This window comes from Pollicipes pollicipes, unplaced genomic scaffold (assembly GCF_011947565.3).
Source record: "Pollicipes pollicipes isolate AB1234 unplaced genomic scaffold, Ppol_2.1 Scaffold_7231;HRSCAF=8579_pilon_pilon_pilon, whole genome shotgun sequence".
In the NCBI taxonomy this organism is placed as follows: domain Eukaryota; kingdom Metazoa; phylum Arthropoda; class Thecostraca; order Pollicipedomorpha; family Pollicipedidae; genus Pollicipes; species Pollicipes pollicipes.
In genome coordinates this window covers 20441161-20465307 of record NW_023597034.1, presented here as the reverse complement: position 1 = coordinate 20465307, position 24147 = coordinate 20441161, and the positions used below count along the sequence as shown (strand labels likewise).

Genomic DNA, 24147 nt, shown 5'->3' with positions numbered 1-24147 from the left:
TCCTCTGGACTTCTTCCAACGCAACCCGCTAGGTACTTTTTTCTTCCAGCGTAACCCTCAAGGTTTTTGTGTCACGTTCTGCTCTTCCTGGGTGTCAGGCATCATGATGGTAATTCCCAATTCTCGTTGCCATGACCACTTTGAGCAAACAACTGGTTCATACTTGAATCCCAAAGCGACTAGCTGAACTCCTGTGCCGTCAACACAACGTGTGGCGCATCGGCATCCGCAGCACCAGCTGTTTGGCGCGTGTCTGGCAGAGTGTCAGAGGACGCAGGCTCAGCGCGGACGCCCCGCGCTGAGACCTGTCACCGTCGAGGCCCTGCCTCCAGCCGTCGGGTCCCTGCCTCCAGCCGTCGGGTCCCTGCCTCCAGCCGTCGGGTCCCTGCCTCCAGCCGTCGAGTTCCTGCCTCCAGCTGTCGGGTCCCTGCCTCCAGCCGTCGAGGCCCTGCCTCCAGCCGTCGAGTTCCTGCCTCCAGCCGTCGAGGTGCCCTGTCGAGGCCCTGCCTCCAGCCGTCGAGGCCCTGCCTCAGCCGTCGAGGACCTGCCTCCAGCCGTCGAGGCCCTGCTCCAGCCGTCGAGGCCCTGCCTCCAGCCGTCGAGGCCCTGCCTCCAGCCGTCGAGGCCCTGCCTCCAGCCGTCGAGGCCCTGCCTCCAGCCGTCGGGTCCCTGCCTCCAGCCGTCGGGTCCCTGCCTCCAGCCGTCGAGTCCCTGACTCCCAGCCGTCGAGTCCCTGACTCCAGCCGTCGAGTTCCTGCCTCCAGCCGCCGAGGCCCTACCTCCAGCCGTCGGTCCCTGCCTCCAGCCGTCGGGGTCCCTGCCTCCAGCCGTCGGGTCCCTGCCTCCAGCCGTCGAGTTCCTGCCTCCATCCGCCGAGGCACCGGGCCGCACTTTGAACATGCCGCTTTGCATCCTCCTCCTGTCGGCGTCCTATGTAATGCAATGTACACCGGGGTGGGTTTTATGACAACCGGTGAGCACTCGCGTGTCGAATCACTTAATCACGCCATCGTACTAGCTGCACTGTGCCTTGTGCACGGCGCTGAATGCTAAACCATGCACCTGTGTGGAATAAACAAGTCCCCATATGGAAGCGCCGTCTCCGCTGTTCGGTAGCGGCCGTGCGGTGCCGGTTGTTTGGTCGCTGATCCTCTAGATATGGATCTAACTTGCTGTGCTCCTTATCGGTGGTCGCCTTTCGGTCACCAGTCCTTGCAGACGAGGACCCGTCGCAACAGCTTGAAGACACAGTGACCTGGGACCCTCGCAGCGGGCGCGGTAGCCAGTCAGCGTGGGGGGGGGGGGGGGGGGTGGCCCGGTAGGCTGGGGGGAACGGCTGGTCGCGCGGCCCTGCGGTCCTGATCTTGCGCTCGTTCACAACTGGACGCTACAGTGGTCACGCCGCCGACGCCTTCCGTTCAGAACACTCTCCAGGATGTGGGCCAGCCCCAGCGACATTAGCCGGCCCAGAGCTCGGTCGGCAACCGATTGTTAATGTGGGCTTGGCTTGGTGAACAAACCCGTCGCTTCAGTGTTTTTTTTTGGGGGGGGGGGAGGGGCGGAGAGGGGCAAGTCCGGCTGTGGTGGGAGAGAGCTCAGAGGTGACAAATCATAGTGGGTCATGGTGGATCTGTTTTGTTTTTATTTCAAGCCAAGCTCGGAATGGGAATTGAACCCGCGTTACGTGTACCATCAGAAAAGCGTCTCAACTTTTGGCGTACGTTTGGCACTCCAGTTCGCACTTCAACGTGAAGGAATCACATTCGAGCTGTCACGTTGCAGTTAGGCCAAACTGCCCATCTGAGCAGTATTATTATTGCAAAAGTAAGGCCAGCGGGCAGTTGAACCCTGGCCTCCATGAAAACGCTGCAGGCGGCCTGACGACCGCGATTCTCACACTTGACCACATCCGCGCTCCATTTGGGCGGGAGCGGACTCGCAACGACCGACCGAGCCTGTTGACAATCCCATACTCTGGGCGTATGAGGTCGCTCGCCGTCAAACCTTTCCTATGGTCCGATGCACTATGGTCGACAGGTTATGCTTTCCAAAACATGGTGACCTTGGGTTCAGCCACTGGTTGCTGGAAACGCACGAAGCTGTCAAAATTCGCTGCAATCGAGCCCGCGTCCCCAGCGTACGGGGCTGACTTGCCCTCAGCCTTGACCATTTACTGCGCTGTAGTTAATAGCTCGTTCTTCCCAGAATGTGGTGACTTTGGGTCAGGTCGAAACTGGCCGAAAAAATGCAGAACTTGGATACAAAGTCAGTTTCAGACAATCCCTGCATATCCTTTTCACATGGACCAAGGTCACGACATCCTGGACGGGGCAGGCTGCTGTGAGGTTAGGCTGTCTATCACAGACGAGTCTGTGGCATATCCCGTGAAGATACGCCATAGTCTTCATATAAGATAGGCGCCTCCATGGTCTGAGACTCACATGAGGTAAGCATGGAAAATTCGGTTCCGTGATGAATCATCCAATACCATCATTGAAATATGGCTGGGAAAGTACAAGCCTTCTTTGACATCACCCTTTTGCGTCCAACTTCAGAAACGCTGCGCACGTTTCAGCACCCATCGAGGCCAACTGTGTTCCACAAACGCTGCCGTCCTTGATTGGGATCAACTGCATTTTAATTAAGGCTTGACGTGGACATCAGTTTTATGTCAGATTTGGAACTTGCGCAAAGTGAGTGTCGCTGTTCTCACTACGAGTAGTAAACGACTTAACGTGCTTCTAATCGGAGCCGACTGTGCTGTATGGTGCCCGCTGGCGCAGGTCTGTCCAGAGCGTTGTCGGCCAAGCATGTGTGCCGTCCGCCCAGCGTCAGTGACCACGCCACGACTGCCGCCGCGCTCGCCCGGCATCGGCGGCGGCCTGCCAATGCCCCGCGCCGCTTCCGCCGCCGCTCACGCTGCCCTGTTGCCGCCAGGTGTCGCAACACGCAGTCGGTGTACGATAAGTGCGTGCAGGACAATCTGGGCCTGGAGCGGCCCTACTACGGCTACTTCTGCGAGCCGAAGGTGATCCAGACCAGCAGGTGAGCGCACCGCACACGCCACGACCCGAACTGGGTAGGCGCGCTGCACACGCCATCGCCCGAACTGGGTGAGCGCACCGCACACGTCGCCACCCGAACTGGGTGAGCACACCGCACACGCCACCGGCCGAACTGAGTGGGCACACTGCACACGCCACCGCCCGAACTGGGTGAGCGCACCTCGCACGCCACCGCCCGAACTGGGTGAGCGCACCGCACACACGACTGACCGAACTAGGCTAGCGCACCGCACACGCCATCGTCCGAACTGGTTGGGCGCACCGCACTCTGTATACGCGGTAGTCCATCCAGCAACGTGTGGCCATCGTCTCACCGCAGCCGTCCTGGATTGACCAAAAGTACTGGGACGTGGGATAGGGTAGGGGAGCAAAGAGTGCGGGTTATGGTGTGAGGGTGGGGTAAAGGACGCCACCCGCCAGTGAGTGCACGCTCGTTGGCGCCCATTTCTGGTTACGCTGACCCGGGACTCTCCCTAGTGAGAGCCGTCCATTTTTAGTTCATTTTGCTTCTTGCACGACGTCGTGTTTTGTCCATCTGGGGCTTTTGTTGTTGTTAACACACGGTTATCTTGAGATCTAGGATTACCACCTCCGTGCAAAGGTCGTCAGGACCCGTTGAGTAAAGGTGATCAGAACGGTATACCGAAAGGAAAGCTATGCTTCTGATGCTTTCCAAAGCTTTCCTCGCGCTAACCTTCGTCGCTTCCTCCTCGTTTCCGGGTTCGCAGTGCTGGCTAGCTGACGCGTTGCCCCCGCCGCTCCCCCGCCCCGGGCGCGCGGCGCCGGCTGGCTGACACGTTACCCCTGCCACTCCCTCCCCCGCCCCGGGCTCGCGGCGCCGGCTGGCTCATGCGTTATCCCTGCCGCCCTCCCCCACCCCCCCCCCCCCCCCACCCGTCCCCGGCCCGCAGCGCCGACTGGCTGACGTGTTACCCCCGCTGCTGCGTCGCTTCCGGGCTCGTGGCGCCGGCTGGCTGACGCTGGCTGCTGTTGCAGACCGCGGCCGGAGCCCGAGAAGCCGCTCGAGTTCCCGAATACACCGGACGAGCTGCCGGACTCGGCGCCGCGGAAGCCAGCGCCCGTACAGCGAGGGCGGAAGCCGCACGTTCTTTTAGCAGCAGCGCTGCGCAGCAACCGTCTGGGCGCGCTCGCCGGCCGCTGGGACGGTCTCGTCGGCCGTCTGAGCGCGCTCGCCAGCCGCCGGGACGGTGTCGCCGGCCGCTGGGACGGTCTCGTCGGCCGTCTGGGCGCGCTCGCCGGCCGCTGGGACGGTCTCGTCGGCCGCTGGGACGGTCTCGTCGGCCGTCTGAGCGCGCTCGCCGGCCGCTGGGACGGCATCGTCGAGTCGCTTGTCAGTAGATGTGTGTAAATACATTGGATACGGTATGAAACGGTCTTTTGGTGCTACCGTTTAGTGATTGAATCAGTATTGGGAATGACGCCGGCATTTGGCGAAGGATTTTGCCTGAAAGGATATGACATATCAGCAACAGATCCTCAGGCACTGAATATCTTGATTTTGGTTTAAGCATCAGAAAAACGACATCGTCATGTTGTGTAGTTTACGTTCATGTTGCGGTTTTGTTTTGTTTACCTTCACGTATTTTCGAGAACAGAGGTATAGGTAGATCACGTGACTTGCGCCAGTGAGATCTGGCAGGCAACGTTCAAAATTATATTATATAAGAACAGACTGAACATGATTGGCATTACTGTATTTGTTGTAACAGAAGTGCAATAGGTACCGGTGCGCAACGTGAGGCACGATGCCTCCTTACCTTTCCATGTTTACCAATCAAATTTAGCTTAGACAAGCATCCGTCCGTTTTTGTATCCGTTTTTGCAAAATCAGATTTACTTTTTTTCTCAACCATTGGCGCTGCCAGGATCCTGGTTTGGGGGGGGGGGGGGCGTAGCGCAGTGCTACTTTGTTATCCAGTCTAACCGACGGGCGCGTGTATTGAGGAGCTTCATGGTTTGACCATTGAGGAAGCTCCTTATCGTTTCCTGTACAAGTGTACATATTGCGTAAAGCAGTACAAAGGCCCATCACCTTTCCGCTGAAGAACTGAAGAGCATTTCCGTCCTCGACTTGCTCATCGAAGGGTTACTGTTCTGGCTACGGAAGGGAGGCGACATTCGGTCAATCCGAAGGCCCTCAGAGGGACTCATTACACGTCATTCCCGGTCCTGGCGGCTGGCGCAGAGTCCTTGCTTGCTGGACTAGAGGTTGGATGGAAGAAATCGAAGCGAAAAGACGAAAAAATGAGATTGAAAGCAGTCGAATTTGAAATAAATCGAAAGACAAACACCCAAAAAAGATCAAAGTGGACAGGAAGAGGAGTCGAAGTAGCAGGCAGTTGAAGGGTGAAAAATCTAAGCGACAAAAGTATTCAAACAGGTGATCAAAAAACGCTTGAAACTGGGGAGCCATCCGGATTTGAAGCATGGCATGAAATGGGGGACGCACCACTGTGGCCACTGGGCACAATGCGTGAAGTTTTCCGCTTGCAATGAAGGTCGTTGCTGCCTTGGACCGAGTTAGAACCCAGGGTTATGCGTACGATGACGGCATGGGGCAATGATGACTTCTATAGTTTAAATTAGTATGGAAAATGGAACTGGGTCCAACTTTAAAATCAGGTGAGAAGCTCCATTGATAATGCCCACGGGGTAACAGAGGACCTCCTCTCTAGCAGAGCCGACAAACTGGCTACTGTGAATGGCTTTGGTTCAGAACACGTGCGGAGCGGAGCTTACTGCGTTTGCTCCATAAGGCTGTCACTCCGTACTTAATGCATTAAGTACTGAGACCGGGGGCATCCGGCCTTTTCGTCAGGCAAGACAGCAGGAACATCTTTCCCGTGCCTTATGATACTGTGACAAGGCTGGGTCGCTGGGTCGTAGCAACATGACACACTGCCAACAGTTGTATGCACGATCAGAACATACCTGCTGCAAATACGCGTTGATGATCATTGGATAGGACTACGGGTCATAATGCGCTTTGGGATGAGGTAAATTAGGACTGGAAGAATTTTAAATTGACGTGCTATCGGTGGTAAATATTTATGGGAATCAAAGCCGGGAAGCCACTTCATTGGGAACCCGTTTGGTGTTAGTGCTACTTAAGGGCGGATATATACCGTATATGATGGCACGGATCGTCAAGTCCGGAAAGTCACTTAGAATACACCATGTGTAACACACTGAGGTTTTCAACTGCACAATTATGCTACTGCCTGAAGCAATGCTCCCACACCGGCAAACAATCGACGGACTGGATTGTTTGCCGATATGGCCGATGTGGGAACATTGTTTAAACTGAACAATTATGTTACTGTCTGAAGCATTGTTTCCACACCGGCAAGAATCCACGGACTGGATTGTTTGCTGATATGGAGACATTATTTAAACTGAACAATTATGCTATTGCCTGAAGCAATGCTCCCACCCCGGCAAACAATCTACGGACTGGATTGTTTGCTGATATGGGAACATTGTTTTAAACTGAACAATTATGTTACTGTTTGAAGCAATGCTCCCACACCGGCCAGCAACCTACGGATTGGATTGTTTGCCGATATGGGAGCGTTGTTTTAAACTGCGCAGTTGTGCTACTGTCTGAAGGAATGCTCCAACATCGGCAAACAATCTACAGTCTGGATTTTTTTTAGCATATTTTAATATAGCTCCCCATCCCTGCCAGCTTTTATCGCTTTTAATCTTTCGTTTACGGACTATTTTCCATTTTGACGTTCCTGCCGAATCTCATTTCTTTTGACAGTTGTCCTTTTTTTCTTTTTCGTTTTCCTTCATGGTGGCAATTGTCATTTGACATTTTTCATTCGAGTTTTCCATTCGTTTTTTCCATTTGACGTTTTGTCCGACGACCTACTGACCGGACTGGTTGGCCGCAGAACGACTTAAGTACCATCATTGACAAAAAATCTCTTACCGATGCAAGAGGTCTAATAAATGGCATAGGGATTCTACTCGAAACGGGATAGAGGCCCCCCGCTTTGCACTGCAGTCCCTAACTGTCACGATGCCCTTCCATTACCGCATGGTGGATTATTTCATTGTCAGAAGGCCTCAGCCAACGTAAGAGGCCTTTGGCATTCGGGTTCCGGTCCCTGTTCCTAGTGAGCAAGTGGGTCCCTTGGCTGAATAGGGGCCCTGGCCCAAGCCCTTTGTCGACACAGGACCCCATTTAGGCATCGTTGGCCACTGGCTGAGAGAGGTGTCCCTCATTGTGCTAGGGTCCCTGACCACTGCAGGAGGCCTTTTGTCTGGCATTAGCTGGCTCCGGCCCTGTCCCTGATTAGGAAAGGTCCCCCGGACCAATACGGGGCCGGCTGTTGTTCGTGATCTTTGACCGGTATGGGACATTGTTTCAGGGTGCCCCCGATCGGCACGAGAGGTCCTTCGAGAGCACCGACCTACGGTTCCCTCAATGTCATCTCCGGGCATTCGTCGGGCACAGCAATCATCCCCTTTATCATGAACCTAAAGAAGGGGCACGTGCCCTCTGCGTCTTCCTCCCGCCTGCGCCCCTGATCCCAACTAAGGTATTCGTGTCACTGTCTTCAATAGGCTAATACGAATGCCCGAGGCCTGTTGTGCATTGGCAAATGGAGACCCACTCCTTATTTCAGGGTAAGCTCATTTATCGCGCCTGACATCACGCCCAAGCCTGACCCCTAATCGGTCGAGAGGCGAATTAAGTGCGTTTTCTTACAAGAAAGTCGTCGTTGCTGACATAGCATCCCTTAGTAACAGTTGATGCGCAGTTAACTGTGTTGTGTGTTCTACAAACAAGCAGGTCTCGATGTCATGCGAAAAATGTGATTGTTTATTATTTCTTTCTCCACAGACCACTTACCAATAACTAATGTTCAAATAAAAGTCTAGTGCGCCATTCTTGCGCCTCACACGTGTCCATGCAGATAAGTCAGCTCATTCTACTTGCGCCCGTATTTACAGTTAATTGCGTCCTTTACTGGTATACATCTGTGACACCGCTTCAATGGGCGAGCTGGAGTTGTAAGTCAATGGGGAACCGGGCCCTGGAGTTGAAGAGAGTGTTCCACATTTGCACGGAGTTTTGAACAGACACATTTTGGTGATCATTTAGCACAGTTCACAGTCCTGCCCTTTTCGAGGCTTAACACACGGCCGGGTGTGCGGTTGGATTCCCTTCGCTCGGGCAGGGGAATCGGAACACCAAATTCATAAGGTGTGTTGGCCTGTACGTGAGCTGATTTAGATCAGTTTGAGGTTCGTAAGTCATGATCTTCGGGTCAGATGAGGTAAAAAAATTCCAAACCCGGCTCGGTCTCCAAAGTGCCCCCCGACTTAGTTGCCTGTAGTAAGCAAAATTGTACATGCCCATTCAAAGTCAGTGACCTTAACTGACCTTTTGGAAGTCATGACGACCAAAATCGTGCAAAACTGCTTTAAGTTCCGCATTTGAATAAGCGACAAAGATTCTTTCAGTTGATAAAAGATTCAAGATTCAAGTTCAGTTGACCTAGGGTCAGTCATGAAGGCCAGACCAATGTCAAAACCAACCTGCTTTTTTACTCGAGCCTTCTGTATGAGATAGCTTCTGGTGCTCACTTTGAATGTGTAGCAGTGGCCGCATAGCCTATACATACATAGCAGTATAATACGTATAAGCCATTTATAACAGCGACCTTTCCACACATTTTTCATGGATTTATTGAAGATCAGAAGATGTCACTGACCTAAAATGACCATTGTCAACATTCCGTTTTTAGGAACACACCACCTAGCGTAGTCTTTGGCGTTTTTTTAGACGCAAAAATCAGAGCAGTCTTTTATGTTTTTGGTCACCATCACTTCCTAAAGGTTTAACGAGATCACTGAACTTAAATGAACACCAATGACGTCTTGCTTAGAACAGGTTTCTAGGTTCATGATGGTTGCATGAGTATGTCTGGAAACTTTGGACACTGTAGTTAAACCTTGTTTGACATCATATGATCCTTAAGTCAGGACCAAGAAACCTCAAAGTTTGACACAGGTGAGTGCACATATAGCATAACACACCCTGAAACTTTGGTGTCCCTGGCTGTAGCCCTTTTTGAGATCTGAGTGGATCAAATTGCTTCTCCCCCTCCCCGCCCGAGTGAAGGTTTTTCAAGCAGCGGCTACCAGGGCGTGTATTTACCATGGAAACTGCAAATTATGGTATTTGCTAGCACCCGCTTTTTCCGCACCAGCCGCTTACACGCAAACTGGCATACGTACAAACGGGCCTATTGCGTCATTGCTGTCAGATTTCTACCAAGAAACGGAAGAATATTTTGCCACGTGGAATATTTGGCATTTGGCTTCAGGCTGCGAATATCACAAGGCGTACAATGTTTGGGTTACGACGACATGGATGGCGTCAACAGCATGTATTATTTGTGGTGCAGGTCACCGCAAATGCATCCGTTGCTGAGGGTCTCGTTCCATTGTTGTTTTTGATGGGATTGTTCCACATTTGTGTAGCGTTTTGAACTGAAATAGCCATCTTGAGGACATTTTGATGCAGTTCACGGATATGTCCATTTTAAGACCCTAAACGCTCTGGTTCCTTATTTATACGCCCGCAAAGTACGAAAAGATTTATTTACAGCCAACTTCGAAATCGCCTTCTGATTAATGACGCCATAGAAGCGTCATTAGATCCCGTGATATTACAGGCTGTTTTTTGTTTATGGTCAAAACAGGATGGCCGCTGATGCATTCGCAAAGGCGATGATGCTGCACATGTGGTACAGTCCGCGAAAGATGATTGACTGCCAGTAAGATTTTACTGCTGAATGCGTGTCGCGAACACAAGTGTGAGCGATTTCGGATCGTGCGACACTCGTCGTGAACGGTCATTTTTCCTTATTTCTAAGCCACAGGTCAATGTTATAAAACAGAACGCCACTGTCTGCAAATAAGTACGGCACCCCCAAAAATGGGTACCCTCCCGAAGTGAAAAAAGAAGACGCAACGGTAAATCTGTCTTTATCTCCCGCTGGCGTTTTTTTCTTCTTCTACGAACTTATCTCTTACAGACAGCTCGGTCGACGCCTTGTGTACCGGAGCACAGAACCTTGCACGCGGTCATGGGCTAGCAAGGCATTATGAAATTAGGGAAACATTACGGTAATTTTACATATATATCTATATAAGTATTTTGCACATATAGTACGACAAATTTAGATATTGAACAAAAAAAATGTGTTTTACAAGAAGAAGTTCTTGAGCCGCATTACCATGAACCCCCGTTGGGACTTTGTTTCGGAGGGAGGTCACGGTGAAGTCTGAAGACTGGACGGTGAAGACTGAAGATCTGTGCGGAAATTGTGAGAAAACCTGCAGTTTGATAGTCCCGTGAGCTGTGCAAATGTGAGATCATATTTATTTGACAAGAGTGTGAATCGGGGGCTCGAAAAGCGCGTGATCGCTGGTGGTGTGTGCCAGTGGCTTGTATTGGTATTGATGTGATGGGGAGTGTGCGTGCGAGGTATTGATTCCTGCCTCTACCCTTATGTTCGTGTTTAAACATGACAAAGCAATGCTGACAAACTGAGAGAAACGCTAGCACTTATATCGCAAGGGTGTACAAAGGCAAGTACTGGTACTTGTACTTCATTATGATCTTGCCAACATTGTGAACCTATTGAGGTATTAAAGCATGTAATTAATCCATTGCACGTCATTATATCAGCAATTCATTTTGGCAGCAGGGGCTGGTGCTTGCAGCTCATTAATGGACTTGCTCAGTATAAGCTCACATTATATGGGTTTGCAAAATTGTCTTTCCCTAAAGTATTCTGAAAAATATAGCTTTATTGTTACTGATGCGCATCGTACCGTCTTCACAAATATTGTATGCAGGCGAGCATTGCTCATGAGTAATCAATGTCATAGTTACTGCAACTTGTGTGGGATGCTGGGTGTTGAGAAAGGTGCGAAAGTATTGCTGTTGGTGTCTTGGACAGCACTTAATAATATGTTTATCATGAGCCTAGTATGCACTGGCAGCTTTATCACTTCTTTGCATTTTGCCATACAACCATAACTACATGCACTTGTCATGTCTCCAGCCTTGTGCAAGGTCAGCATGTTTGCACTGTCATTTTACCACATGTAAAATTTTCCTGTTATTTTTTAGTAAGGCAGCCTGATAGCTGCAGCATGTTGCATGACCATGGAAGTGAAAGATGTGTTCGCATCTTTCTCACCGGCGTTTTCTAGATTTCAGAAGCAGGCTGAGCAAGTGATGCCACTTATTGGTTGTCTGCTTTGCTGAACGTGGTTTGTATATTGTATGGCGTGTTTTTGGTCAGTCATATGTCAGATGGGAAGTCAATACAAGAGTGCATGCTTGACCCATCTTTTCATGCTGAAATTTATTATGAAAGCGGCATGGATTGCAGTCGAAAAACCATATTAGGTTCATTATGCCATGCCACAGAACGGCACCGAGATAGTGCCAACATGAAGCTATTGACCAGTGCCATTACACAATATACCACATCGGTTGAGTACCCTTTGTCAAGCCTATGAGATAGCAGCTTATAATGTATGAATGACTGGCAAAAAATTATTTAACAATGCCGAAGGACTGTCTACGGCAAGAATGTTGTTGCACCACAATGGTTATGTCAGGGTTAGCTATTAATTGCATGAACAATCCTAAGGAAAAATTTTTTGGTAACCCATCCTTGCCATCTTTACCATAGGAATAGCGATGCTTTGACAATCAATGCATGGCAACGTTACAAATTTATTGATTTTCGCATGACATCACATTTCCAGTTACAAACAATAAGGACAATGACTATTGTACACATCACATGATATAAATGTCAGGACTGCAGCACTGCGCGCAACGATAGGTTGACGATAAAGTATTGACAAAATCATCAACAGTAAAGCAACAACAGCAGCAGCACGGCACATCGTGCTTTGATGTTAGTAATCAGTCATAAAAGCTGGCGATCGCTGCGTTGCGCATGTCAAACAGTCCACAAAAGCTTTTCTTACGGCCAGCACCAAGACAAAAAATCCACAAATAACCCACCCGCCAATCCGCCTTCCCCCCCCCCCCCCCTCAGCACAGCCACCGCGACGAGAACGGCCTGTTGGGATTAGCTTTCGTGTGTTTCGAGACATTCTTTAGGTCTGGCTGCCAGATGCTGACAGGTTTTGCTGTTGTCACTAGCCCATTTTATGACGCCATCAAACAATGACGTATTGGGGCCCATTTTCATAAACTTTGAAATTTTGCCACTTAGCGCCGTTTTTTAACTTTGAAAGCTTACTAATAGTTACAAGGAAGCATTTCCCATCATCTCTGATGCCTAACTCAATATCTTCAAACGCGGAGCATTCCCTTTAGGAGAAGATGGGAGTTAATGCCCGCTGACTGCTTAGAAAAAGCATCAACCATAAGATTCTATCGTTTGAAAGATAGACCTACATATGATATATACATATATATATACAGATAATATCTATATATAATATATTATATATAATATATATATATAATATATATATAGATATATCATATATATATACGTGGCGCGCGTGCGTGCGTGCTGTGTTGTGTGTGTGTGTGTGTGTGTGTGTGTGTGTGTTTGTTGTGTGTGTGTGTGCGTGGTGTGTGTGTGTGTGTGTGTGTGTGTGTGGTGTGTGTGTGTGTGTGTGGTGTGTGTGTGTTTTGTGTTGTGTGTGTGTGTGTTGTGTGTGTGTGTGTGTTGTGTGTGTGTGTGTGTGTGTGTGTGTGGTGTGTGGGTGTGTGTGTGTGGTGTTTGTGTGTGGTGTTGTTGTGTTGTGTGGTGTGTGTGTGTGGTGTGTGTGTGGTGTGTGTGGTGTGTGTTGGGTGTGTTTGTTGTGTGTGTGTGTGTGTGTGTGTGTGTGTGTTGTGTGTGTGTTGTGTGTGGGTGTGGGTGTGTGGTGTGTTTGTGTGTGTGTTTGTGTGTGTGTGTGTGTGTGTGTGTGTGTGTGTGTGGGTGTGTGTGGTGTGTGTGTGTGGGTGTGGGTGTGTGTGTTGGATGTGTGTGTGTGTGTGTTTGTTGTGTGTGTGTGTGTGTGTGTGTGTGTGTGTGTGTGTTGTGTGTGGTGTGTGTGTGTGTGTGTGGTGTGGTGTGTTGTGGTGTGTGTGTGTGTGTGTGTGTGTGTGTGGTGGTGTGTGGTGTGTGTGGTTGTGTGTGTGTGTGTGTGTGTGGGTGTGTGGGTGTGTGTGTTGTGTGTGTGTGTGTGTGGTGTGTGTGTGTGGGGGTGTGTGTGTGTGTGTGTGGTGTTGTGTGTGTGTGTGTGTGTGTGTGTGTGTGTGTGTGTGTGTGTGGTGTGTGGTGTGTGTGTGTGTGTGTGTGTGTCGTGTGTGTGTGTGTGTGTGTGTGTGTGTGGTGTGTGGTTTGTGTGTGTGTGGTGTGTGTGTGTGTGTGTGTGGTGTGTGTGTGTGTGTGTGTGTGGTGTGTGTGTTGTGTTGGTGTGTGTGTGTTGTGTGTGTGTGTGTGTGTGTGTGTGTTGTGGTGTGTGTGTGTGTGTGTGGGTGTGTGTGTGTGTGTGTGTGTGTGTGTGTTGTGTGTGTGTGGGTGTGTGTGTGTGTTTGTGTGTGTGTGTGGGTTTGTGTGTGTGTGTGTGTGGTGTGTGTGTGTTGTGTGTGTGTGTGTGTGTGTGTGTGTGTGGTGTGTGGTGTGTGTGGTGTGTGTGTGTGTTGTTTGTGTGGTTTGAATACCCTTCTGCCCGGGCGGTGGTCCTTTGATCCAATGAGATCTCAAAAAGGAAGAGGGTTCAAGCCACCAAATGTTCAGGGTATGTTAGTCCTGGCTATTGTGCACTCACCTGTGTCAAGCTTGGAGGTCTGTTTGGTCACGACACTCACCGATCAGTCTCACAGAGCACATCAATTTACATGACATGCTGGGATTTATAACATCCATCATAACAAAGCACGCTACTGCTTTTCACGAACTCAGATCCATTACCCGGACAATCGTTAGCATCATGCTCATTGTCGGTGTTTGTATTGTTGCTCCAAAGATTGCTAGAACTCCAGTATTTTATGTGAAAATTTGACGGGTGAGACGTGTACCATGGTCGCCTTGAAGATGAATTTTTTGGTTACCCCTCTTTGAGATGCAAAGTGAGCCATTGTGACAGAGATACAACGACACCAATGCAGCACACAGAACAAAGCCCGCCATCTTTGTTAACTTTCATCCTTTCCCAAGTGAGCAAACCAACGTAGAAAAGTGCGCAAACAAGTGTGAAAAATAGTAAATACGTTAAAGGCAACTTTGAAGCTATGCATCCCAGTTCCGCACCGCATTCACTCTGTCGATGAGTTCCTTGACATCTATGGAATGAAACGCCATATAACTTCGCGTCGATCGATGTTGAGAGCTTATTCACCAGCGTTTCCATCGATGCCACGATTAAGATCACCCTAGATATTGTGTAGCATAATCGGTGCAGTCCTTTTCACCCTCTGCAGCCTTCTCTTGCCATTTTCGAAAAAAAGCTATGAAGAGCACCGCTGACGTACCGTTCAGAAGCAAATTATGATGGCAAACTGTATGTTAAAAAGATAGGGTTGCCATACCTCCCTTCTTGGACTCCTGTTTGACAACTTGCACTTATCATTTTGAAAACATTGTCTTTCGTGATCCTACAATTGCCCCACAACATATTGTAGGTATATTGATAGCATGATCGTCGATAAAAAGAGTTTGTACCACTTGAATTATCCCATAGTAGCGTTATAAGAGAACTCCGTCGGCCTTTTCAGCTATGATAAAAGCCGGAATGACATACTTCCTTTTCTATGTGTACTTATAGAGGTCTGGGAGGGCGGGAGGGGAAGGGGCGCTTCGCCACAAACGTATATTGGAAACTCTCTAACGTTGGACACACAGTGAATGCCCGCAGTGCGTGATCCAAAGATATGAAAAAAGCGTTGTTGAGTCTTTGTACGAAGGGCATTGCGCACATGTTATGGCTATGGGATTTTGTATGTTAAACTCAGCCGTGTTAAACAGTTACATTTCATCAATGGATATACCAACGCTGAAGCCATGGTCATCATTTCGAGATCATAATCGTAAAATCATTTGAATCCCACACCAAACACCTGGAAGCCAGACCAACTACGTTATCTATCACCGTAGCTATCTGAATTTTGGTTAAAAAAGAATAAACAGTATTGAATATAAAGAATTTAAAGAACATGGTGTTCAAAAATATAACAGGAGTTAATAGCAATGTCCTTAGATTGCAGATATAAAGAAAATATCACAAAATTAAAAACCTTTTCATAGAGAGCCATCGCACGTTGACAGAGATGGTGAAACGCACGAATGCAATGTACCATTCTTCTTGCCCTAATGAACATTGCATGCCTCGTTCTGCGTGCTACACTGGTGCCACATCTCCGTCATGACGGCTCATTATACATCTCACGAAGGAGACAACAGATCATATGCAATGCGTTCCTGTTATACGTCCACCCGATGCAATGAAATTCCAGCACCAGCACACGACCCAAGAATGCTCGACATAACATAATGTTCATCTGGAGAGAATCCGTTGGACACGATGGGGCGCAAAGACGTGACTACTTTGTAATCTTTGGGAAGGCCGTGTCATGCTGGACATTTGGAGTTTGTGGACGTAAGGCCCCTGGCCATCCGCACGCTTGTCAAGGCTTTTACCGTATTTTGTGGCGTGGTCTGAACGGCCGCCGTTGAATCTCATTGAAGTTAGCGATAGTCGCATTGGGTATCCAATAGCACGTGCTCATTGTCCACGCACTGCTGCTGGTTCGTGATAAACAATCTCTGACATTTATCGGGGGTCTTAATAATATTGTTTTGTGCGACTGCTTCAGCGCATGCAGGGACCGATTCTATCCTGCTGTGATATATGACTCCGCCAGCGGCTTCCTTCTGAACGCGGATAGTAGTACATCACGTCTTAACGTCCTTACCTCATCTTCGGTAACCGCATCAGAACGGGGAATGCTGGCATTTCGGGAGTGTCTGCAGGGTTGGTGTGGGGCTCCATCTGCGCAGCGCTTGAACTAGGTGGAGCCGATGAGGATTAAACTTGAGATTGTAGAGCTGGAGTGGAGGCTGCCCTTAGGTCTGGTGGAGCTTGGTGCTGAGCCTTCGGCGGCGGCGGACCCATGGGTGTAGGTGAAGTCGCCGTCGGCAGACCTATGGCGTTTACTGGTGAATTGGGCGTTGTGATGGCTGAGAATGACCAGAAAGATTCGGCTGCTTCCCTCCATCTTACTGCATGTGCCATTTGTGTATTCCAAATTGGACATGGTGAGCAATCTTCGCACTGTTACCTTGTGAGGTAGCTAACTTGGGAGCTTTCCCCAGTAGGTTCAGTGCTTTTTCAGGCCAAGGACGTGTTGACGTGTTCACCGAACAGTATATAGCGATATGAAAACATGAAATTAAACATAACATTATACAGTATAAGAACAGTGCAAACTAGCAGTATGACAGCATAAAACTAACACTTTTAAACTATACTCCTGGCGTCCCTTGAAGTTCACGAAAAGCATGGGAACATTGCACATTAACTGTTTCAAAAGCTGTCTAAGTTTTAGTCGCTTTCCGCAGCCCCGTCACAATGAGATTTTACGAACCACTGCTACACTTTGCAGAATGGAAAATGCGGAATTTAGTCATGTGAATTTCACCATCTAATTTTTTGCATGCATGTGATATTGTATGTACGGCTCAAACATTCACTTTTGGCATTTGCAACATAAGCTACCGTCCAAGGCTGGTCTGTGAAATGTCTGCAGACATGGAAATTTTCTGCTCCTCCACAATAAACCCAGATCCACTGAAATCATTGTTTCTTCGCTCCACGTTGCGCCTGCTTACATGTCATTCCCTGCCGGTGGCTGTCATGGAAGCTCCTTTCCAACCCAACAGGCACGCAGCAGCCACAAACACAGGTGACCGCAAGCTTCCATGTCAGTATCTTAGCAGCAAGATCAGAGAGCATGCGTAATGGGCACGTGTGTGTGTGTGTGTGTATGTGTGTGTGGGGGGTGTATGCTGTTTTTGAGCATACGTTGAAAAACATATAACTAAATAGGCGAAAAATCGGAGAGTGCTGTGCCATAACAAATGGAATAACGGCGACATCTGACCCAACTTCGAGTGATCCATTCCGTCATCCGTTTGTTTATATCCGCTTTGGCCAATGCAATAAAAATGGGGTAGCTGTACTTCCAGACCTCATTAGCATAGGATAAAATACGATGATCTGCCAGGCAAATAAGCTTACCATTGTCGTACATTTGGTCGGAGATTGTGTAGGTTCGTAGACAATGGCTGAAGAACCGATTGTCAGATGACTGACATTTATTAGCGACACCATTCTGACTCTGACAGTATCAGATTTCTGACCTAAATCTCATCCATATCATCTGGTATACCACGTAGGTTCCGACCACATCTTGTTTCGACATCAACAAGGACACTACTTGATAGGAATTTACAAGTTAAGCAAGCAAGGACATGAACACAGCAGGGACAGATTATACAGAGTTATTCACGTGTTGCTGACATCAGGCAGCAGGGACAATGTATGTCTCAGTTTGGGGCCCAGGGATCTATATTTGTCGAGTTCGCCGAACTCTACAATATACCAAACCATTGTGATATACAATCGAAAAGGAATTGCACGAATAAAAACTGCTGTAACTCTGGCAACCGCAATGACGTTTGGTTTGGCGTTGGCAATGGCGTTTGGCAATGGCGTTTGGCAGCCGCAACGGCGTGGATGGCGTTTAAATGGGACTGTGTGATAATTGGAATTATAATAGTTTCTACTGTCTTGAAATCTAATAGGGCATTGCAAGATTCCAATGCGGTTAATTAGTGCAACATTCACATTAGATACCTCTACTATTCTGCGGAGATGAGCGCATGACTTCAGCTGTCAAGTATCCGTTTGTAAATTTTAGGCGCTAATCTTCAGCTAAAAGAAAAGCTCAATAGTTTTTGTGGTGGTATCAAGACATGCTGACCGTTTGACGTGTCCGCGGTGTGCGACTTTTAGCTGTGTTTTATTGCAAGCATGTAGATCATCCAGTTGCATGTTTCGGGTGTCAGGCACTCACTTCTAAGTAGTAGGCAATGATCTCAACGAATAGTAGCGTTGTATTGGCTGTAATGGTGGTATAAAGGCATGCTGTTTGACTTGCCTGTGGTGTGTGACTTTTAATGTGAAAGCAAAAATATGTGGGCTGCACTGTGTGCCATGTATGACTTTCTGACTAAGAACCATGAATCAAGGTCTTGTTCTTATGAAAAAATCACAGACAACGAACGTTCAAAGAACAGTGTTTTCGAAAGAACAAACGAGAACCAAGAACCATGGACATGGTCCGCTAAAGAACTGGGAAACCAGAGTCCTGGTTTTCTGTTTTTGAAATAACCAATGACAAGTTAGATTCAGGTTCTTGGCTTGCTAAAAAAGCAGCAGGAACTAGGATCAAGGATTTTGTTTTGTCGAAAAAAACGGAAACCAGGATTCATGCTTTTTTGTCGAAGGAACCATTGGAAAGCATGATCCAGGGGTTTGCATTGCTGAGGGAAGCAGTAGGAATCGAAAACCAAAGCTGGAAACCAGGCATATGGCTCCTCGTTGACATGCCTAGAGACGGATGGTAGAGTTTTGAGACGGAAAGACGGAGAGTTTTGCATTTTATTCGATTCTGAGACCGAAGTCATGGGTGTGCCGCAGCATTGATAAATATCCACAGTCTCAGAGTGTGTCTGGCTTCGATCAATGGAGTATCTCCAACGCATTGGTGGAAGCTGTTGGAATGGACCGCTCATGATTGCACGGCGTCTGGCTCAATTAGGTTAGCTTTTCACGCCGTCTACATAAATGATAGCTATGACCACCTGTTCCATCCGACACGCACTGCTCGGCCCGCGCAGTACAAGGCGTCCTGGTTAAATTGTACGCGAATTGAAACTGAGACGTGAACGGGTCTGGAAATATCAACAAAGTACATCCACCTAAAAGAAAACCAGGCATAGAAAAACTTCTTCCTCGGTACTTAATGACGGAAGGATACCAGATCAAGCATGATATCCTGTATGCATGAGCATAATTTGAAGGTGATGAATATAAAATTATGATTATCAAAATAAATCAGCAAAATATCTTCGGGTTGCGATACGGGATATCGAAGACTGGTAAGTATGCTTCCCTTGCCTTACAGAACGCCGAAAGTGTCACGCTTCACCAATACAAGCGTTTGCCCACTGTTTCAGCTCATTCGGATCACGAACAAGGTGGCATGGTACGTGAGAAGCCTTCCAAGCAGGCAGTGGCAGACAACACCGTCATTTGAAATTTACTAGGCGAGAAAACATGGGCAGGTTGAGTAGGCGCATACCTACAGTGCCACCTGGAATGCCTCGACGTCCACATGTTACCGAGCATGGTTTTCGGTTAATCATGATAAGTAATTTTACAGATCTTCTCCCGAGTAGCTGCAACCAACGGCGTCCTACGCGGGATCAGGATCCATTGTCTCGGTTTACGTGACCGTTGCAACCTTAAAATCTACAGAACGTCAGCTCTGGCCCCGCTCAGGTGAGGCGGCTCCGGAGCGAAACAAATGCATGTGTAAGCGGGAGCTATTCAGGCTCGTACCAAATCCAGTAGGACGGCAAGCTCACGGTGATGGTATCATGAACGTTAAGCTGGCGTGGTAAAAGTATGGGATACCTTTTCGCATCAAAGGTGATCACTACGCATTTAAGACCTCGGGGGTCAGCTCTACGCTGTTTTCAGTGTCAGAGCTCCTTACAGCCCTCTTGAACGATAACGGTTGTAAATTTAAAGAGTCACAGAAACGTATCTGCCACATCCTCTTAAGGCTCGCAGTTGCGGCAATGTATGGAATACAACCAGAGATAAGGAGTGATGAACATATGAGATGGGATCTTAATCAACCTACGTGTTCCAGCGTAGACTGACAATGCCTGTTCCGGTTTGTTTTGTTTGGAGTGGCTGTGTCTGGGAAATGACACTTGATGTAATTGTTGCCGATTGCTTTGTAAGTTGTAAGGAATATCGGTCATGAACAGCAACACTATCGAAAACTCGATCTCTCGTCGCACTTGCAGTCACGTAGCTCGTGCACCTGACGCATACGGCTTGACTATGCCAACTCGTGATGTCACACATCGACGAAGTCAAAACAATTCTGTACCGGTACCGATTGGGGATCCCGTCAGTGCAGTGGTGAACGCGTCCGCGTCAACCGCTGCGCGTCTGGGAAACCAGAGGCATGGGGTTCAATTCCCCACGGTGCCTGCCGCTCCTGCCAGCGTGAGTCCAAAACGTACTCCTAGAACGCTTAACAGTACGTTAAAGGGAGTGTTCCACAGTTATGTGGGGTTTTGTTAAAGGGAGTGTTCCACAGTTGTGGGGTTTTGTTAAAGGGAATGTTCCACAGCTGTGTGGGGTTTTAAATTGAAATATCCATTTTGAAGATCATTCGGTACATTTCACAGTCCTACCATCGTTAAGACCTATACCCATCTAAGCCTCTGAGCCACGCGCCCGCAAACATGCGCAGACTATTTCAGGGAAATTATTTTAAGGTCACTCAGGCATACATCAGCCATAACAACGCTGCCCCAATCCTGCTATTCCATTAACCATCTGGCGATCAAGGCCAAAAACAGAATTGTTGAGCCGTTGAAATCTGGTGTACGTGAGCACAATTTCAAGAAATAACGACAGTCAATTGGCTCCCATTCAGTGTTGTGCAATATACGGTCACGTAATGAAACGATGGTATATTGAAGAGCATATATAATGAACACAAAAATTGTGTCGTCTAGAATGGCTTTTCCACTTAAAAATATATTTCTCGTTTTCTGGGTGAGCTTATTTCATCATATCTGATGTTCGCTTCAATGTCCTTGAATGTGGGGTATTGCCTTTAACAGGTACAAACTTGGACTATCAGTCTAAAAATATATTTATGTGGTTGTACTTGAATTCAAATACGATTCCTCAACTATAAAAATGTGTCGATCACTTCCCCAAAAATCATCAAGAGCGCCGCCTGTAAAATCAGTGCAGGTAAGTTCTAATTCGCATCCTAAAAACCAAGAATGGGCAAAACCATAGGTTACTGATAAAGCACCCTCCGTTGAGGCTTTCAGTGACAGCTCCACAAGATGCAAGTATTGTGAGTGATTCCACTCAAACGAGTAGTGTGCGCTTTTTCGGAAACAAAAAGACTACAGGGCTTTAAGTTTTTCCCCTTTGATAGCCATTGGGTATTAGAAGCCTTAGTCTTTGAATGCCTCTGTGAAAAAATATTACTCCATATCTATAAATCATGCATCTTCACAGCACGTGCTTACCCACAGACAGGGATTACAAAATGCAAATTATTTCTGTGTAGCTCAAAACGAGCACCATGACATGCATACTGCTCCGAAACTACGTATCTGCGCTACAGGGCGACATGGGCTTGCAAGAGAATGGTGTGCACGATACGAAGTTTTGTACACAACAAAACATAAGTTAAATGGATTAAATGCGCAGATAAAGAAAGAGACAAACACCATTGATTTATAGTGGTCCATCGAGCATGGCTTATACGAATGTGTTGGAAAACAGTTAAATTATATATTATTAAAAGGGCTTTCGATAATAACCAGTCATTCGACTTACTGGTATCTCGACGTCGTAAATGCTTGTCGCGACATTTCCTGCGTTCCAGTGGCATGATAATAGCATTGTTAATCACGCAGAAGTATTCATAAGCCGCATTTACATTGCGTGCATCCTAATCGTATTACCTGGTAGCCTCATTGCCACTCCAAAGAGCCTTACATTTTTTCTGGATATTGCGTCAACTAAAATGCAAATGAACGATGCGTATCACGCAAAAGTTGTTTAATCTATTGCTGTGGTGTACACAGTGTACCACTGTGGTTGTAGTTCTGCTTCGATTGGGGTGACCTCATAGCCTAACGCAATCTAACAGGAGAACTTGAGGACACTAGAAACCCGCTTATCCGCCGTGTTGTGGATTAATGTGTTCAGAATATGTGGTGGGCGACCATGAGATCTGCTCACAATGCTGTTCATCTTCTCGGTATTCTGGTCTGGGGGTTCAGGCAATGATGCCATATTGCTGCGGTAAGTTGTGTACATGTGGTGCGATCAGCACTCCATTGCATACACAAACTCACTTGAGTTGTTGCGTAGATTTACGAATGTGAGTAGAATCTTTACTCGTCTGATTGCACCACAGATAAATCAAAAATGCTTCCAGCAGTGTATGTACGCAAACGTTTTACGGCAACGGTGTCAGTCTGGGTCGCAGTGCACCAGCGAAGCCTCAAAATTGTTCGCCTTTCGTTGGCGATAAGTTATGAAGTGCGTCACAGCTGTAACAGGGTTTATTAAAATACCACAAAAGTCCATGGAGGTCGGCGTTAGCAATGTTGACTGCATCGTCAGTTTAGCGCGTCACGTATTTTGTTATGGTTTGCATGTTCTGGCGTTCTCACAAACATCATGCAAGATGTTAACCTTTTTATGGTGCGGTGTTCAGATGATTGAAAGATGAAGCCTTAGGGAAGTTGATATCATGTGGCCGGTCCAAAGGAGGTATAGTGGCTTTCGTCCTGGAATCACTCTGGGGTAGCCTATGCCTCGAACATTCCGGTAAGTTCGCGGACGGCTGCTAAAATAGCAGCTTTAGTCTTAAAGGCTAAAACGCACTTGCAATATTGCCAGTATCATTATTTTGCTTGCATTACAAGAATGTACGAAGGGGTGCTTGTCGCCAGCCTTGTGAGTGTTTTGCGTTGTACTTGCTAGCCCCCAGCTAATGCAGGAATTCAATTCCTGCATTAGTTATGGGTGGGTTTCAGATGTGTATGAACATGGCAATATCACCAAAGGATTTTGCTGCACAATTTAGTTGGACAACACATTGGTCTTGACATCGCAGGCGTCGATTTCGGATCAGCCCAGATACAGTTAATGGCATGGGAAGAGGATAGGTGCGTTGTTCGCCCACGACACTAGCCGCAACATGACCTTGACTCTGCGGTTGCAACTATCATCAACCTTCAGGTGTCTGGAATAAGATACTATCATCTAAGCAAAGCTTCATAAACAGTGTTTGTAATCTTCAGTAAAGGCCGCTGTAAGTACCTTACATCGATTGAGGCAATTCACAGTTAAGTACTTTTAGTACCGCATTAAGAAGGTCGTTGAGTTCTTAGTCTATAGAATCATCATGAAAATATTCTGCATTCATCGTCACCTTTACCCTTTACCTTCACCTTCACCTTCAATATTCTACCTTTGCCTTCTTCCACTTTCAGTTTGTGTTTGCACAGATAACTGGCTACGATAATTTTTACATAATTATTGGTGACGGCCATGGGCCTCACCAGCTGACCGCAGGCCGGACCGTGGCTAGAAGGTACAGTTCTTGGTGACGGCCATGGGCCCCACCAGTTGACCGTATACCGGACTGTGGTGAGAAGGTACAGTTCTTGGTGACGGCCATGGGCCCCACCAGCTGACCGTATACCGGACGGTGGTGAGAAGGTACAGTTCTTGGTGACAGCCATGGGCCCCACCAGTTGACCGTATACCGGACGGTAGTGAGAAGGTACAGTTCTTGGTGACGGCCATGGGCCCCACCAATTGACCGTATACCGGACGGTGGTGAGAAGAGTGGTCCCAGTGATGCTGTTGACCTTTAGCAGCGCAGTCTGCTGGGGCGGTCCTAAAGAAGTAAAGGGTCGCTGCGCTGAGAAAGCGGAGCTGCCGGATGTTGTTGGTATGCTAAGTTGTTTTAATTTGCTAGCATGTGAATCTTTTGCAATCCAACAGGACGGTAATGTTATTCCCGTTTTGTGTTGTATTCGAGGTGATTTTGCGTCTGCAGTGAGTATGGCGTTATGGATGCGGATTGCAGAGGCCGATTGGAGAACGCAGAATAGAGAACGATTGCAGTGAAGTTATT

At 48.0% G+C, this 24147-nt stretch overlaps 1 protein-coding gene across 1 annotated transcript in view; it reads left to right on the top strand.

The window, feature by feature from the left end:
* ND-19 (NADH dehydrogenase [ubiquinone] 1 alpha subcomplex subunit 8) overlaps positions 1 to 23701 on the top strand; it is a 108791-nt gene extending 85090 nt beyond the window's left edge. The window contains exons 3-5 of the mRNA XM_037233582.1: positions 2938 to 3045; positions 4062 to 4146; positions 23663 to 23701. Coding sequence (XP_037089477.1) covers positions 2938 to 3045; positions 4062 to 4146; positions 23663 to 23701 — 232 coding nt within the window. The remainder of the gene's footprint in view (positions 1 to 2937; positions 3046 to 4061; positions 4147 to 23662) is intronic.
* Positions 23702 to 24147: the final 446 nt, after the last annotated feature.